The following is an 18,900-nucleotide window of genomic DNA, read 5'->3' on the forward strand; positions in this document are numbered from 1 at the left end:
TTCGCATACAGCGAGACTCTGTACTCCACCACCCCTTGAGGCCCTCAGAGCAATTGCCAGCGGCTCTATTACCAGCGCAAACAGCAGTGGGGAGAGGTCCCAACCCTGCCTCGTACCCCGGTGCAGTCTAAAATAGTCCGAAGTCGTCCTGTTTGTCCGTAAACTTGCCAACGGAGCCTGGTACAGCATACAGCAAGCTAACTCAGTCAATAAAGCCCCTCCCAAATCCGAACCGCTCCAGCACCTCCCATAAATAATCCCACTCAACCCAGTCAAAAGCTTTCTCCGCATCCATCGCGACCACTACCTCCATCTCCCTGCTCTCCGGGGGCATCATGATCACGTTTAACAGCCTTCTTACATTGGCCACCAGCTGCCTGCCCTTAACGAACCCCGTCTGATCCTCCACAATAACGTCCGGTACACAGTCCTCAATCCTGAAGGATAACATTTTGGCCAGATGTTTGGCATCTACGTTCAACAGGGAAATTGGCCTGTAAGACCCACATAGCTCCGGGTCCTTGTTCCGTTTCAGGATTAGCGAGATCATGGCCTGTGACATCATCTGGGGCAGAACCCCTCTTTCCGTAGCCTCGTTAAACACCTTCAACAGCACCGGTCCCAATATTCCGGAGAACTTTTTACAGAACTCAACTGGGTACCCGTCCGGTCCCGAGGCCTTACCCAACTGCATGGCCTTCAAACCCTCCACTATCTCTTCCAACCCGATCGGGGTCCCCAGCCCTTCTACCAGCTCCCCGTCCACCATTGGGAACGTCAGCCCCTCTAGGAAGTGCCTCATCCCCTCTGGCCTCGCAGGGGATTCCAACCTATACAACCTGCTGTAAAAGTCCCAGAAGGCCTTACTCACCCCTGCTGAGTCCCCAACTAAGTTCCCAGCCCCGTCAATAACTTTCCCCATTTCTCTAGCTGCCTCCCTCTTTCTGAGCTGCTGTGCAAGTATCCTGCTGGCCTTCTCACCATGCTCGTATATCTCCCCCTTCGCCTTTCTGAGCTGTTCCACTGCCCCCCCTGTTGTTAACAAGCCAGATTCCGCCTGTAGCCTCCGGCGTTCCCTTAAAAGCTCTGCTTCTGGAGCCTCCACATGCCTCCTGTCGACTTGTAAAATCTCTTTTACCAGTCGGTCCATCTCTGCCCTATCCGTCCTGTCCCTGTGAGCCTGGATCAAAATCAGCTCTCCTCTCACCAATGCCTTCAGCACTTCCCAGACCACCGCTGCTGAGACCTCCCCCGTATCATTCACAGGGCAGCACGGTAGCATTGTGGATAGCACAATTGCTTCACCGCTCCAGGGTCCCAGGTTCGATTCCGGCTTGGGTCACTGTCTGTGCAGAGTCTGCACATCCTCTCCGTGTGTGCGTGGGTTTCCTCCGGGTGCTCCGGTTTCCTCCCACAGTCCAAAGATGTGCAGGTTAGGTAGATTGGCCATGATAAATTGCCCCTTAGTGTCCAAAATTGCCCTTAGTGTTGGGTGGGGTTACTGGGTTATGGGGATAGGGTGGAGGTGTTGACCTTGGGTCGGGTGCTCTTTCCAAGAGCTGGTGCAGACTCGATGGGCCGAATGGCCTCCTTCTGCACTGTAAATTCTATGATAATCTATGATGAACCTGCAGGTAGTTCAACATACAATTCCTCAGTCTCTCGCACACCGCTTCATCCGCCAATAGCCCTACATCCAACCTCCATTGCGGGCGCTGCTTGCTATCCATACTAACCTGCAGGTCAACCCAGTGCGGAGCATGGTCCGAGTTCGTAATCGCCGAGTACCCCGTATCCACCACCCCTGCCAGCAAGACCCTACCCAAGACAAAGAAGTCGATCCGAGAGTACACCTTATGTACGCGGGAGTAAAAAGAAAACTCCTTTGCCCTCGACTGCCTAAATCTCCATGGATCCAACCCCCCCATCTGCTCCATGAACCCTTTCAGTTCCTTTGCCATTACTGGCACCCTGCCCATTCTCGAGCATGACCGATCCAGGCCAGGATAAATAACTGTATTAAAGTCCCCTCCCATGATCAGCTTGTACGAGTCCAGGTGCGGAATCTTCCCTAGCACCCTCTTTATAAATTCCCCGTCATCCCAATTTGGCGCATATACATTAACCAGCACTACCTTCATCCCCTGCAGCTTACCACTGACCATGATATATCGACCTCCCACATCCGAGACTATTCTACACACCTCAAATGTCATCCGCTTATTAATCAAGATCGCAACCCCTCTCGTCTTTGTATCCAGCCCCGAGTGGAAAACCTGACTAATCCAGCCTTTCCTAAACCCGACCTGGTCCACTACTCTAAGGTGCGTCTCCTGCAACATTACCATGTCCGCCTTCAGTCCCCTCAGGTGCACAAACACACGTGCCCTCTTTACCGGCCCATTTAGCCCTCAAACATTCCAGGTGATCAGCCTAGTTGGGGGGCAAAGTGCCCCACCCCCCTGCCGATCAGCCATCCCCTTTCTTGGGCCCGCCTCCAGCCCCTATGCTGCACATCCTCTGGCCCGCCCCACAGCTGCCCCCACGCCCGACCTCCTCACTGTCCGTCCACCGAAGTCCCTCCCTCGTCAGCAGAACAAATCCTCCCCCCCCCGAGCAACACTACTCTAAGACCTAACCCATCTAGTAAACAGAACATATGCACACCACCCACTGTGCTTCCGTGAGCTAGCTCACCCAGCTAGCTTGGGGGCCCCTGCCCCTGGCGCCACAAAGTCTCCCACCTATTGTTCCCTCGCTCCCCCCCTCCCCCCGCCCCCGCTCATACAAACAAATTCCCTGATCTAATAATCCCCAGACAAACACCTAACAGCAAAAAAACACAAAAACAAAAGCACCACCCACCGAAACTCAAACAGGGCTGTCTCCATTCCACAAAAGTGCACATCAATAAAAACAAAAGGGGCATTGCCAACATCCGAGAAAAAGGACCCGAAAACAGAAAATTTAATTCCCCCCCCCCCTTAAACAGAACGGCAAAAACAGAAACGTCCAGCAAAGGGCAGTAGAGCGGAGCTGCTGATTGGCAGTTGCGGGGAAAATTTGCATCAGTGCATTGTGGTCACCGTATCTTGAAGGTGGTTTGTGGAGGAGCTGTTGTCAAGTGACAGTTCAACCCGAAAAACTTCTTCAGTGTTTCCCTCCCTACCTCCTCCTCTAACCAAATAAAAAAGACAATCACTGTAAGGATCCCAGCCGAGTAAAGATCGAGTAAAAAACAACCGCTGTGAAGATCAAGAGGAAGGCTCGAGGTCAGTGGCTGGAAAGTAGTGTTTCTGTTTTCTTTTTCTTTTCATTGGTATATTGATATATATTTTTTTCTTTGTTGTTTATTTATTTTGGTAAATTGTAATTATTGAAGTTAACCGAAGGTTTAAGACATGGCAGGAGATCTCAGACCCATGTCATGCTCCGCATGTGCGATGTGGGAGCTCAGGGACACGTCCACTGTCCCTGGGTCCTTCACGTGCAAGAAGTGTGTCCAGTTGCAGCTCCTGGTATACCGCTTGATGGCTCTGGAGCTGCGGATGGACTCACTTTGGAGCATCCGCGATGCTGAGGATGTCGTGGATAGCACGTTTAGCGAGTTGGTCACACCGCAGGTGAAAGGTACTGAGGGAGATAGAAAATAGGTGACCAAAAGACAGAGCAAGAGTAGGAAGGCAGTGCAGGTGTCCTCTGCGGTCATCTCCCTGCAAAACAGATATACCGCTTTGGATACTGTTGAGGGAGATGGCTCACCAGGGGAAGGCAGCAGCAGCCAGCTTCATGGCACCATGGCTGGCTCTGCTGCACAGCTGGGCAGGAAGAAGAATGGCAGGGCTATAACGATAGGGGACTCAATTGTAAGGGGAATAGACAGGCGGCTCTGCGGACGCAATCGAGAATCCAGGATGGTATGTTGCCTCCCTGGTGTAAGGGTCAAGGATGTCTCGGAGTGGTTGCAGGACATTCGGGGGGGGGGGGGGGTGAACAGCTAGTTGTCGTGGTGCACATAGGCACCATCGATATAGGTAAAAAACGGGACGAGGTCCTACAAGCTGAATTTAGGGAGTTAGGAGTTAAACTAAAAAGTAGGACCTCAAAGGTAGTAATCTCAGGATTGCTACCAGTGCCACGAGCTAGTCAGAGTAGGAATGTCAGGATAGATAGGATGAATGCGTGGCTCGAGAGATGGTGCAAGAGGGAGGGATACAAATTCCTGGGGCATTGGAACCGGTTCTGGGGGAGGTGGGACCAGTACAAACCGGACGGTCTGCACCTGGGCAGGACTGGAACCAAAGTCCTAGTGGGGGTGTTTGCTAGACCTGTTGGGGAAAGTTTAAACTAATGTGGCAGGCGGATGGGAACCGATGCAGGAGGTTGGAAGGTAGTAAAACAGGGACAGAAACAAAAGGCAGTAAGGGGGAAAGTGTAAGGCAGAGAAGCCATAGTCAAAAATCAAAAAGGGCGACAGTACAAGGTACAGTGACTGAGGGGAGCTCAGTGAATAGGACCAGGAATACTAAAAGAAATAAAACGGGAAGTGAAAACATTAATGGTAAGCGACGCGGCAGGTTGTTACATGAAGATATGGGTTCAACGACAAGGAAAATTAGGAGAAAGGTTAAGAGGAAATATAACTTAGGAGAGGTTACTGATCGAGGTGTTAAGATTCAGAACAGAGGGGAAAAAGCCAACAGAAGTGTACTTTACCTGAATGCTCTTAGTATTCGGAATAAGGTAAATGAGTTGATGGCGCAAATCATCGTGAATGACTATGATTTAGTGGCCATTACTGAAACATGGTTAAAGGTTGGTCACGACTGGGAGTTAAATATCCGAGGGTATCAAACTATTCGGAAGGACAGAGTGGATGGTAAGGGAGGTGGTGTAGCTCTGTTATTTAAGGATGACATCCGGGCAACAGTAAGGGATGACATTGGTGCTATGGAGGATAAGGTTGAATCCACTTGGGTGGAAATCAGGAATAATAAGGCGAAAAAGTCACTGATAGGAGTAGTCTATAGGCCACCAAATAGTAACATTATGTTGGGGCAGGCAATAAACAAAGAAATAACTGATGCATGTAGAAATGGTACAGCAGTTATCATGGGGGATTTTAATCTACATGTCGATTGGTTTAACCAGGTCGGTCAAGGCAGCCTTGAGGAGGAGTTTATAGAATGTATCCGCGATAGTTTCCTAGAACAGTATGTAATGGAACCTACGAGGGAACAAGCGGTCCTAGATCTGGTCCTGTGTAATGAGACAGGATTGATTCAGGATCTCATAGTTAGGGATCCTCTCGGAAAGAGCGATCACAATATCATTGAATTTCAAATACAGATGGAGGGTGAGAAGGTAAAATCAAGCACTAGTGTTTTGTGCTTAAACAAAGGAGATTACAATGGGATGAAAGAACTAGCTAAGGTAGACTGGGAGCAAAGACTTTATGGTGAAACAGTTGAGGACCAGTGGAGAACCTTCCAAGTGATTTCTCACAGTGCTCAGCAAAGGTTTAGTCCAACAAAAAGGAAGGACGGTAAAAAGAGGGGAAATCGACTGTGGATATCTAAGCAAATAAAGGAGAGTATCAAATTGAAGGAAAAAACATACAAAGTAGCAAAGATCAGTGGGAGACTAGAGGACTGGGAAATCTTTAGGGGGCAACAGAAAGCTACTAAAAAAGCTATAAAGAGTAAGATAGATCATGAGAGTAAACTTGCTCAGAATATAAAAACAGATAGTAAAAGTTTCTACAAATATATAAAACAAAAAAGAGTGGCTAAGGTAAATATTGGTCCTTTAGAGGATGCGAAGGGAGATTTAATAATGGGAGATGAGGAAATGGCTGAGGAACTGAACAGGTTTTTTGGGTCGGTCTTCACAGTGGAAGACACAAATTACATGCCAGTGACTGATGAAAATGAGGCTATGACAGGTGAGGACCTTGAGAGGATTGTTATCACCAAGGAGGTAGTGATGGGCAAGCTAATGGGGCTTAAGGTAGACAAGTCTCCTGGACCTGATGGAATGCATCCCAGAGTGCTAAAAGAGATGGCTAGGGAAATTGCAAATGCACTAGTGATAGTTTACCAAAATTCACTAGACTCTGGGGTGGTCCCGTCGGATTGGAAATTAGCAAACGTGACACCACTGTTTAAAAAAGGAGGTAGGCAGAAAGCGGGTAATTATAGGCCAGTGAGCTTAACTTCGGTAGTAGGGAAGATGCTGGAATCTATCATCAAGGATGAAATAGCGAGGCATCTGGATGGAAATTGTCCCATTGGGCAGACGCAGCATGGGTTCATAAAGGGCAGGTCGTGCCTCACTAATTTAGTGGAATTTTTTGAGGACATTAACAGTGCGGTAGATAACGGGGAGCCAATGGATGTGGTATATCTGGATTTCCAGAAAGCCTTTGACAAGGTGCCACACAAAAGGTTACTGCATAAGATAAAGATGCACGGCATTAAGGGGAAAGTAGTAGCATGGATAGAGGATTGGTTAATTAATAGAAAGCAAAGAGTGGAAATTAATGGGTGTTTCTCTGGTTGGCAATCAGTAGCTAGTGGTGTCCCTCAGGGATCAGTGTTGGGCCCACAACTGTTCACAATTTACATCGATGATTTGGAGTTGGGGACCAAGGGCAATGTGTCCAAGTTTGCAGACGACAGTAAGACAAGTGGTAAAGCAAAAAGTGCAGAGGATAGTGGAAGTCTGCAGAGGGATTTGGATAGGCTAAGTGAATGGGCTAGGGTCTGGCAGATGGAATGCAATGTTGACAAATGTGAGATTATCCATTTTGGTAGGAATAACAGCTAAAGGGATTATTATTTAAATGATAAAATATTAAAACATGCTGCTGTGCAGAGAGGCCTGGGTGTGCTAGTGCATGAGTCTCAAAAAGTTGGTTTACAGGTGCAACAGGTGATTAAGAAGGCAAATGGAATTTTAGAACATAGAACATAGAACAATACAGCGCAGTACAGGCCCTTCGGCCCACGATGTTGCACCGAAACAAAAGCCATCTAACCTACACTATAGAACATAGAACAATACAGCGCAGTACAGGCCCTTCGGATTTTGTCCTTCATTGCTAGAGGGATGGAGTTTAAGACTAGGGAGGTTATGCTGCAATTGTATAAGGAGTTAGTGAGGCCACAGCTGGAGTATTGTGTTCAGTTTTGGTCTCCTTACTCGAGAAAGGACGTCCTGGCACTAGAGGGTGTGCAGAGGAGATTCACTAGGTTAATACCAGAGCTGAAGGGGTTGGATTACGAGGAGAGGTTGAGTAGACTGGGACTGTACTCGTTGGAATTTAGAAGGATGAGGGGGGATCTTATCGAAACATATAAGATTATGAAGGGAATAGATAGGATAGATGCGGGCAGGTTGTTTCCACTGGCGAGTGAAAGCAGAACTAGGGGGCATAGCCTCAAAATAAGGGGAAGTAGATTTAGGACTGAGTTTCGGAGGAACTTCTTCACCCAACGGGTTGTGAATCTATGGAATTCCTTGCCCAGTGAAGCAGTAGAGGCTCCAAGATAGATAGTTTTTTGAAGAATAAAGGGATTAAGGGTTATGGTGTTCCGGCCGGAAAGTGAAGCTGAGTCCACAAAAGATCAGCCAGGATCTCATTGAATGGTGGAGCAGGCTCGAGGGGCCAGATGGCCTACTCCTGCTCCTAGTTCTTATGTTCTTATGTAAGAGGGAGACTCGAGGGCAGGTAGAAGTGGAAAGAAGTTGAACTGTGACATCACAGTCTGCAGTGAAAGAGCGGCAGGGACTCAGTGAAAGAGCGCGAGGAGAGCAGGGGAGACTCAGTGAAAGAGCGCGAGGAGAGCAGCGGGGACACAGGATAAAAGAACGCGAGGAGAGCGGCGGGGACACAGGATAAAAGAGCGCGAGGAGAGCGATGGGGACACAGGATAAAAGAGCGCGAGGAGAGCGATGGGGACACAGGATAAAAGAGCGCGAGGAGAGCGGCGGGGACACAGTGAAAGAGCGCGAGGAGAGCGGCGGGACACAGTATAAAAGAGCGCGAGGAGAGCGGCGGGGACACAGGATAAAAGAGCGCGAGGAGAGTGGCAGGGACACAGGATAAAGCAGCACGAGGTGAGCGGCAGGGACACAGCTGCCGGAGAAGCAGCCTTCAATTTTCGGCGGGAGCAGTGGCCAGGGGTCTGTCGGGAAGGTAAGTTTTCCTCTTTAAAAAATTAAAATACTTACCTCGAAGAGTGACATCACAGCAAAGCAGTGACCTGATTGGCTGGTAAGGAAAGTGCTCCAATTAGCAGTAGCTGGGAGAAATTTAACTCTGTGTGTTGGTAAGTATTGCGATTGTTAAGTAAAATCTTTATTCCTTTCACTTATTCATTATTTGATATTATATTTGTAATCACTGGGCTAGGGAGTGCTTTTGCTAACACTGTTGGGGAGGTTTTGAACTAATGTGGCAGGGGGATGGGAACCAGATTAGGAAGTTAGAGGTCAGTAAAGAGGCAGCAACTAAAGCCAGTAAGGTACTAGATAATAAACTCAATGTGACTCAGGGGACGAGTAGACAGGGAAGAGATGATGAACGTAAAGGGACAAGTGGTCTGAGGTGCATTTGCTTCAATGCGAAAAGTGTAGCAGGTAAGGCAGATGAACTTAGGGCTTGGATTAGTACCTGGGAATATGATGTTATTGGTATTACTGAGACTTGGTTGAGGGAAGTGCAAGACTGGCAACTAAATATCCCAGGGTATAGATGCTTCAGGAGGCATAGAGAGGGAGGTAAAAGGGGTGGAGGAGTTGGATTACTGGTCAGAGATGATATCACAGCTGTGATTAAGGAGGGCACGATGGAGGATTTGAGCACTGAGGCAATATGGGTAGAGCTAAGAAATAGGAAGGGTGCAGTAACATTGTTGGGACTTTACTACAGGCCTCCCAAAAGCGAGCTTGAAGTAGAGGTACAAATGTGTAGACAGATTATAGAAAAATGTAGGAGCAATAGGATGGTCGTGATGGGAGATTTTAACTTCCCCAACATTGAATGGGACTCATGTAGTGTTGGAGGCGTAGATGGAGCAGAATTTGTAAGGAGCATCCAGGAGAGTTTTTTAGAGCAGTATGTAAATAACCCAACTCGGGAAGGGGCCATACTGGACCTGGTATTGGGGAATGATCCCGGCCAGGTGGTTGAAGTTTCAGTCGGTGATTACTTTGGGAATAGCGATCACAATTCCGTAAGTTTTAGAATACTCATGGACAAAGACGAGAGTTGTCCTAAAGGAAGCGTGCTAAATTGGGGAAAGGCCAAGTATAACAAAATTCGGCAGGAGCTAGGGAATGTGGATTGGGAGCAGCTGTTTAAGGGTAAATCCACATATGAAATGTGGGAGTCTTTTAAGGAAAGGTTGATTAGAGTGCAGGACAGACATGTCCCTGCGAAAATGAGGGATAGAAATGGCAAGATGAGGGAACCATGGATGACGGGTGGAATTGTGAGACTAGCTAAGATGAAAAAGGAAGCATACATAAGATCTAGGCGACTTAAAACTGATGAAGCTTTGGAGGAATATCGGGAAAGTAGGACAAATCTCAAACGCGCAATAAAGAGGGCTAAAAGGGGTCATGAAATATCTTTGGCTAACAGGGTTAAGGAAAATCCCAAAGCCTTTTATTCGTATATAAGGAGCAAAAGGGTAACTAGAGAAAGGATTGGCCCACTCAAAGACAAAAGAGGGAATTTATGCGTGGAGTCAGAGGAAATGGGTGAGATTCTTAATGAGTACTTTGCATCAGTATTCACCAAGGAGAGGGACATGATGGATGTTGAGGCTGTGGATGGATGTTTAAATACTCTAGGTCAAGTCGGAATAAGGAAGAGGGAAGTTTTGGGTATTCTAAAAGGCATTAAGGTGGACAAGTCCCCAGGTCCGGATGGGATCTATCCCAGGTTACTGAAGGAAGCGAGGGACGAAATAGCTGGGGCCTTAACAGATATCTTTGCAGCATCCTTGAGCATGGGTGAGGTCCCCGAGGACTGGAGAATTGCTAATGTTGTCCCTTTGTTTAATAAGGGTAGCAGGGATATTCCAGAGAATTATAGACCTGTGAGCTTGACGTCAGTGGTAGGCAAACTGTTGGAGAAGATACTGAGGGATAGGATCTATTCACATTTGGAAGAAAATAGACTTATCAGTGATAGGCAGCATGGTTTTGTGCAGGGAAGGTCATGTCTTACAAACCTAATAGAATTTTTTGAGGAAGTGACAAAGTTAATTGATGAGGGAAGGGCTGTAGCTGTCATATACATGGACTTCAGTAAGGCATTTGATAAAGTTTCCCATGGCAGGTTGATGGAAAAAGTGAAGTCGTATGGGGTTCAGGGTGTACTAGCTGGATGGATAAAGAACTGGCTGGACAACAGGAGACAAAGAGTAGTGGTGGAAGGGAGTGTCTCAAAATGGAGAACGGTGACTAGTGGTGTTCCACAGGGATCCGTGCTCGGACCACTGTTTTTGTGATATACATAAATGATCTGGACGAAGGTATAGGTGGTCTGATTAGCAAGTTTGCAGATGGCACAAAGATTGGTGGAGTTGCAGATAGCGAGGAGGACTGTCAGAGAATACAGCAAAATATAGATAGATTGGAGAGTTGGCCAGAGAAATGGCAGATGGAGTTCAATCCAGGCAAATGCGAGGTGATGCATTTTAGAAGATCTAATTCAAGAGCGGACTATACGGTCAATGGAAAGGTCCTGGGGAAAATTGATGTACAGAGAGGAATGGGAGTTCAGGCCCATTGTACCCTGAAGGTGGCAACGCAGGTCGATAGAGTGGTCAAGAAGGCATACAGCATGCTTGCCTTCATCGGACGGGGTATTGAGTACAAGAGTCGGCAGGTCATGTTACACTTGTATAGGACTTGGTTAGGCCACATTTGGAAAACTGCGTACAGTTCTGGTCGCCACATTACCAGAAGGGTGTGGATGCTTTAGAGAGGGTGCAGAGGAGGTTCACCAGGATGTTACCTGGTATGGAGGGTGCTAGCTATGAAGAAAGGTTGAGTAGATTAGGATTGTTTTCGTTGGAATGACGGAGGTTGAGGGGGAACCTGATTGAGGTCTACAAAATTATGAGAGATATGGACAGGGTGGATAGCAACAAGCTTTTTCCAAGAGTGGAGGTGTCAATTACAAGGGGTCACGATTTCAAGGTGAGAGGGGGAAAGTTTAAGGGAGATGTGAGTGGAAAGTTTTTTACGCAGAGGGTGGTGGGTGCCTGGAACACTTTGCCAGTGGAGGTGGTAGAGGCGGGCACGATAGCATCATTTAAGATGCATCTAGACAGATATATGAATGGGCGGGGAACAGAGGGAAGTAGATCCTTGGAAAATAGGCGACAGGTTTAGATAAAGGATCTGGATCGGTGCAGGCTGGGAGGGCTGAAGGGCCTGTTCCTGTGCCGTAATTTTCTTTGTTCTTTGTTTTTTTTAAACGGTAAGAGGAGGCAAACCCAATTTAAAACATTAAAAAAAGGAAAAAGGGCCCAATATAGGCCAACAAGTTGCCTCAAAGTTCGAGAGTTCTCAGACCCCACCAGTCCTTTTCTTTTAGCAAAGTACAGCGCATCTTCGGGCGAATCAAAATAATGATGCTGGTCCTCATGTGTGACCCAAAGACGAGCCGGATACAGTAGACCGAACTTCACCTGTTTCTTGAAGAAGATTGACTTGACTTGGTTAAAGCCTGCTCTCTTCCTCACCACCTCCACGGTCAGGTCCTGGTACATCCGCAGGATACTGTTGTCCCACTTACAACTCCGTGTTCGCTTGGCCCACCGAAGAATACATTCCTTGTCCAGGAACCTATGAAATCTCACCACCATTACCCTCGGAGAGTCCCCCGCTCGCGGCTTCCTTGCAAGCGCTCTGTACACCCTGTCCACCTCCAACGGTCGGAGGAACACCCCCTCCCCCAGCAGTTTTTCGAAAATACCCGCTACGTATAGCCCAGCGTCTGCTCCCTCAGCCCCCTCCGAGAGCCCGACAATTCTTAAGTTCTGCCGGCGGGACCAATTTTCAAGGTCCTCCACCTTCTCCAGAAGCCTTTTTTGCTGGTCCCGAAGCATCCCCACCTCCAGCTCCACTGCTGTTTGATGCCCCTCCTGTTCAGCCAGCGCCTTCGCAACCTTCTGAATTGTCCGATCCTGGGCATCCAATCTGCTCTCTAGCCGATCGATCGATTCTTTAATCGGGTCCAAACATTCCCGCTTCTCCTTGGCAAAACCGTCCTGGATGATCTGCATCAACTGCTTCGTTGGTCGCTGCGCTGCCACCCCAGGGGTCCGATCCTCAGCCATGCTGTCTCCTGCTGCAGCTTCAACACAGCTCTTGGCTAACTTTTTATTTCTGCCTTTTCGTGCACTTCTGATTCTCCGCTCCATACACTAATATGTGGAAACGGTGCCCAATTGCCTCAGCCTTCGAATTCACCGTTTAAAACCAGAAAAAAGTCCGGGGAAAGGTCCAAAAGTCCGACCAGAGTGGGAACCACCAAATGTGCGACTTACTCCTCCATAGCCGCCACCGGAAGTCGACGAACATTTTAAATAAAAATCGCTTATTGTCACAAGTAGGCTTCAAATGAAGTTACTGTGAAAAGCCCCTAGTCGCCACATTCCGGCACCTGTTCGGAGAGGCTGTTACGGGAATCGAACTGTGCTGCTGGCCTGCCTTGTTCTGCTTTCAAAGCCCTGTGCTAAACAGCCCCTAGGCTGTGGTGCTATTACTGTAATATATTATGAGACAAACTTACTTCACCACTGGATAAACACACAACTAAATCTGATGTGTTTTCCAAAAATATAATTGTGTCATTCAGACAAGGAGAGTGGTTGGGCCAAACCCCGATTTAAAATGGCGAACGGAAGAGGCTGATGGAAAATTCAGCCAACAGGACTCAAATAAACAGCTGCAGGTAAAACAGTGTATTCGCCTCTGGGGAAGCCAGACCAAACCGATACCTGCAGCCATCAACATCACAACACCCCAGCCATCTGCATATTAATCAGCAATCCCCGGGAACAATTGCTACAAATTAGCAACACAAAGCCGACCTAGACCTTTCGGCGCCAGCAGGAGCTGACACAAAGAAAGGTAAACGACCACCCCTTGATCAAGGAATCTCTCCAGTATTGGAGAATATCGAACCAAGTGATTGGGACCAGGTCCAATCACTTGGATCCAGGTACAAGGTCCGCCCCGAGAGGCGGGAAGCCCCTGGGGACTATAAGAATAGGGGCCAAGTTCAACTCGACCCTTCTTCTCCGCTCCGCACCCTTCGCGACCCTTGCTGAAAGAAACCGTAAGATTTACTCCAACGATCGCTACCAGATAGACACTCCTGACTATCGACCTGTACCAGCTTTTTAATCCCGCAGGCTCAGAACCCATTCGAAAGGCCATTTGTTTCCCTGACCTGGTGGGCCATTTCCAAAGTTAAGTATTGGCCTGTTAGTGGTAGGTAGTAGTTTAGAAGTAGAATTATTGTATAAGTATTAATTGCTGTATATAATAAATGAGTGTTGATCTAACTCTTACTAAGCGATGTGTTGGATTATTAATAATTACTTGGACTTGAACCACGTGGCGGTATCAGAAAGATACCTGGCGACTCAAGAGCAAAGGTGACAGAATTAGAGAAAATAAACTAAGGCTAAAACGAGCAACATTGGTAAGGTAAATTAGACAGGGTGTATAAGTGACTGATCCAATACCACCCAAATTGCCAGAAGTTACAATTTGTTAAGTGTGTTCAACACAAAATATCTTTCCCATGTACCTCTCTTTGCATTGATGATGAAAACAATTATGATTTGAAAGCTGATCCTTGCAACTAAATAAGTAACTGGTGGTTGCATTCCCATACAAATCTCTTTAAATTCTTACCTGCAGTTGTAAGCAATGTTTTAACGTAATCAGGGTGGTTGATATTTAAGAACACTGTAAACGGGCCAAACCAGATCGGGTGGGCATATGGATATTGGTTTGTCCATGTCACGGTCTTGTCTAAATCTGTTCCATCCTGAGGAAACTGCAATGAAATTTAACAAGATGAAACCATATATTAACAGGTTTGAAAGATTTTACCTGTGGAACCCCTTCTTGATATGAGACATAAGGCTTAAAGCAGACAAAGTTAGCATATTTTGGTGACAGCATAAAGAAGTTAACAATGGTCCCGATGTTGCAGGAGTAATAATGGTCAAACTATCAGAATTCCTCTGAAACTAAGAGCCACTTCTGGAATCCACATATGTGTAGTTAAATGCAGTAATTCAGAGGATTCGCTTTTGAAGTTTCCCCAGTCTGCAGGCAATTAAAAATCACCGATCTCCACAAGAACTTACCTTTTTACACTATTAGTATTGCTGCAAAAGCCACTCAAAAAGTACATCTTGTTGAATGAACTGTAACTGGATTGTTAACTGCATACTTAGTTCATAATTACTGCTGATCAGCCTCACTGGCCATGAAAACATAATTTTAGATTTGTGGAGCATCAGCTTTCTCCAATATGATTTTAAAAATTCACATTTTTAATATAATTCTTTTAATTTAAACAAAACATAAATGTTGGGAAAACTCAGCAGGTCTGGCAGCATCTGTGGAGAGAGAAATAGAGTCAATGTTCAGAACTCTGAAGAAGAGTCATGCTGGACTCAAAAGGTGGTTTCTCCTCTTGGCATTTAACTCTTCTGTCAAGTCCAGGTGGTTTCCTGGTGTGCAGCATGAGTGATGTCAACCAGCAGATAATCAGCCAATCACATATAAGTATTCTCACAGTTCTACCATCTCTGTAGAGACCAGTAACTTTAAAGTAAAATATCTTCCCAGCAATTAACTGAAAAAACTAAAGAACAAGATTTCATATTTTAAGACTTACATCGTCTCAAGGAAACTAAACTGAACATCACTTATCAAGCAACAACTGTAGCAAACTAAAGAAAAGGTACTTGTGCATTAACTAAATAATTCAATCAAGATATGAATTACAACTATGTTCACTGTGCACTACTTCTGGCAGATATATAGCATTACAAGATCCAGTCCTAAGGTACTCGCAGCTATCCATCGGACTCACTTCTCCCTTCCACGCATAGTTGAATCTTTCAGTAGCTTTCAAAAAAAAATCTCACTCAGCCTGAGTACTCCTGAACATACCTCCACCAGCAAGGCCCACCTTGATGTCTCCTTGCTCTTTGAATCTCCCGAAATCCTGTCTGTTCCATCTTCTTCTTTATGAATAAAGAACCAGCTCTCACCATCATCCCGCGTGGTTGCTAGCACATCCCCAGTCTTTCCCTGCTTTTCACAAAGGCCGCAGTCTCTCTCTCTCTCTCTCTGTCTTCAAAAATTGAGAGGATGTTTCCCCATGTGGGTAATCTAGAACTAGGTGAACAATTTAAAAATAAGGGGTTTCTGAGTTAAGGCTGAGATGAAGAGAAACATCTTCTCTCAGAGGGTCATTCGTTTTTGGAATTCTCTTCTCGAGAGAACAGCAGAGACCGAGTCATTGAATATATTAGACAGGTCAACAAGGGAGTCAAGGGTTATGAAGGCAGCAAAATTGAGTTATGGCGACAATCAAGTACAGCCACAATCTTATTGAATGACAGAGCAGATTGATGGCCTGCCCGTCCTATTATTTTTCATGATCTTATGAACTTGTCGGGGCCGGTCAGCTCAGTTGGCTAGCATGTGGTTGAGCTAACTACCAATAGTACTCTACAAACATTCCTTTAACCAACCTGTTCTGGTTGAGGTAGACTTGAGACCTCCCTCTTTACCCTGCCCCTGAGAGTGGAAAGCAATGGCAAACAACAACCGACAAAAGAAATGCCAAGAAAATGGCTCAGGTTGAAGCCTCGGCAGATAATGAGTCAAGACCTTGTCTTCAGTAGGAGTATACATGAATGAATGCAGCTGTCTCTTTAGTGTGTCAAGGTTTGAACACTATCACTTGATTTTCAATCAGTTTTTGCTTGAGTTTCTTTTCCATGATAATCAGATCAGATGGGCCTGTCTCTGGTCAGAGGTTTAGTGTGACCTATATCCCCCCTTCCAAAAAATTCTGTTTCACCTTAAGTTAAAAAGAAACATTTTAAAACAGAACCACCTTGTAAAGTATTACATTTGTAATAACAGACAGCCAACCAGGAAGTTAAAAGGGACAGTGTATAAGTCAACCTTTGAAGCCTTGAAAGATTTTTCCAAAAAAGCAGGCCCACTTATACGCTGAGAATAAAATGCTGACAGCAGGTGTTGGTGTAGATGGTCAACATTTTGAAATGTGAAAAAAATACCAGTAATGCAAATTAAATCAATGCGACACATTTTACTGCATTAGTTCTACAAACATATCTTTAACCACAAACTATCAAATTTTTGGTAGTCTCTAAACGATCTTGGTTTTCTGCTGCATTTCTGTTATAAAAGTGGCTGCACCAACTATTTGTTACTCTGAAATTTTTGCTGGTCTCAGGGTCTGATTAGGCCCACTTAAATGCATACATACACAATGCATTTCTGGTGGCAATGTAATTATTCTGATGATTTTCTTTTTTTTAATTTAAAGTACACAATTCTTTTTTTCTCAAATAAGGGGCAATCTAGTGTGACCAATTCACATCTTGCACATCTGGGGGTGAGACCCACGCAGACACGGGAAGAGTGTGAAAAATCCACACAGACAGTGACCCTGGGCCAGGTTCAAATCTGGGTCGTTGGCGCCATGAAGCAGCAATGCTAACCACTGTGCCACTCTGCTGCCCCAATTATCGACTTCTCAAAATCAGGCCAGTGTTTGGTCCCTGTTCTGATGGCGCACTTTTTTTATGCATCTTCTTCAGGACAGATTCCTTTTGCTTCCATTCTCCCACCAGTTTTTCAGTAACACCTGCAACACAGCAGTTTATTACAGTACTGCCATGACTTTCAGCGAGAAACTAGTTTAATTCTTCATTCTTTTTGCCGGAGGACCTCCTTCTGTTCGTCATTCACGGTCTACTCATTGTGGTGTGTCTTAAACTCCCTTGCATCTTCCTAGAAACACAGCCCGTATTTACTGCTGGATCTCATGTGCTGATAAGACCATGAGACATAGGAGCTCCGCCATTCAATCATGGCTGATATTTTTCTCATCCCCATTCTCCTGCCTTCCCCTCGTAACCCCTGATCCCCTTATTAGACAAGAACCTATCTATCTCTGTCTTAAAGACATGCAGTGATTTGGCCTCCAGAGCCTTCTGCGGCAAAGAGTTCCACAAATTCACGACCCTCTGGCTGAAGAAATTCCTCCTCATCTCTGTTTTAAAGGATCGTTCCTTTAGTCTGAGATTGTGCCCTCTGCTTCTAGTTTTTTCTACAAGTAGAAATATCCTCTCCACGTCCACTCTATCCAGACCTCACAGTATCCTGTAAGTTTCAATAAAATCCCCTCTCATCCTTCTAAACTCCAACGAGTACAGACCCAGAGTCCTCAAATGTTCCTCATACGACAAGCTCTTCATTCCAGCGACCATTCTTGTGAACCTCCTCTGAGCCCTTTCCAAGGCCAGCACATCCTTCCTTAGATATGGGGCCCAAAACTGCTCACAATGCTCCAAATGGGGTCTGACCAGAGCCTTATATAGCCTCAGAAGTACATCCCTGGTATTGTATTGTAACCCTCTCGACATGAATGCTAACATTGCATTTGCCTTCCTAACTGCCGACTGAACTTGCAGGTAAACCTTAAGAGAATCGTGAACGAGGACTCCCAAGTCCCTTTGTGCTTCTGATTTCCTAAGCATTTCCCCAGTAAGAAAATAGTCTATGCCTCCATTTCTCCATCCAAAGTGCATAACCTTACACTTTTCCACGTTGTATTCCATCTGCCACTTCTTTGCCCACTCTCCTAGCCTGTCCAAGTGCTTCCGCAGCCTGCCTGCTCCTCAATACTACCTTCTACAGATCTTTGTATCATCCGCAAATTTAGCAACAGTGCCTTCAGTTCCTTCTTCCAAATCATTAATGTATATTGTGAAAAGTTGTGGTCCCAGCACAGACCCCTGAGGCACACAGATACATGCATTTCTGAGGTGAAAAATTGAGGCTGACTCCTAACATGAATATTGCATTTCTTAGTGAAAAATGGGGGTCAACATATACACAAAGTATAGGCCTAAACATGATTCATAGCGCTGGAAAAATTGTGTCCTCTTCTATGCTGGGTTGACTTATACACTACGATTTATCCTTCCCTTTTTATATTTTCAGGAAGTGAAATAAATAGTTATGATTGAACTTAAATAATAATTAAAAATAAACAGTCCATTAAAGCAAATTTATTGTTTTACAAATCTACTGTAATTTGTGTATAATGGAGAAATTTGACAATCAACAAAGATAAAATTAGCTTCTCATAGCCATTGAGGTTGCATAGTGGCAGTTATGAGGTTAGTATGCCATTAAAAACCTGGCTACACCTTGCTTAAGGATTTTTACTGTGAGACTAGCAACTTAAGAGTTGAAATTATCATCAACTTAATCGAGTTCCCATTAATTTCAGGCTGGGTGTGCCTCAAAAGTGTGGAATCACACAGCAATTTAGTGGATTTTCACGTATTTTGTACATGTACGAACTTCAGAATTGTCTGTTTTAGTGGAGTAATGATGGTGAATCATAGTCATTACCATTGTAAAAATCCAGACTAATAAAAACAGAGTATTGATTGCATGTTGGCCAGTTTCTCTTCCAACAATCAATAAGGATCTGTATTTGTGAGTATTTGGACAGACAACTGAGAATCTTTATGAACATTTCTACTTTGAATTTTGTACTGTTCAATTTGTTTA

At 45.6% G+C, this 18,900-nt stretch overlaps 1 protein-coding gene across 1 annotated transcript in view; it reads right to left on the minus strand.

Moving 5' to 3' along the window:
* The window catches only part of cyp4t8 (cytochrome P450, family 4, subfamily T, polypeptide 8), a 162,726-nt gene that overhangs the window by 140,241 nt on the left and 3,585 nt on the right, over positions 1-18,900 (minus strand). The window contains exon 2 of the mRNA XM_072511029.1: positions 13,951-14,095. Coding sequence (XP_072367130.1) covers positions 13,951-14,095 — 145 coding nt within the window. The remainder of the gene's footprint in view (positions 1-13,950; positions 14,096-18,900) is intronic.

This window comes from Scyliorhinus torazame, chromosome 7 (genome assembly GCF_047496885.1).
Source record: "Scyliorhinus torazame isolate Kashiwa2021f chromosome 7, sScyTor2.1, whole genome shotgun sequence".
Classification (NCBI taxonomy): Eukaryota; Metazoa; Chordata; class Chondrichthyes; order Carcharhiniformes; family Scyliorhinidae; genus Scyliorhinus; species Scyliorhinus torazame.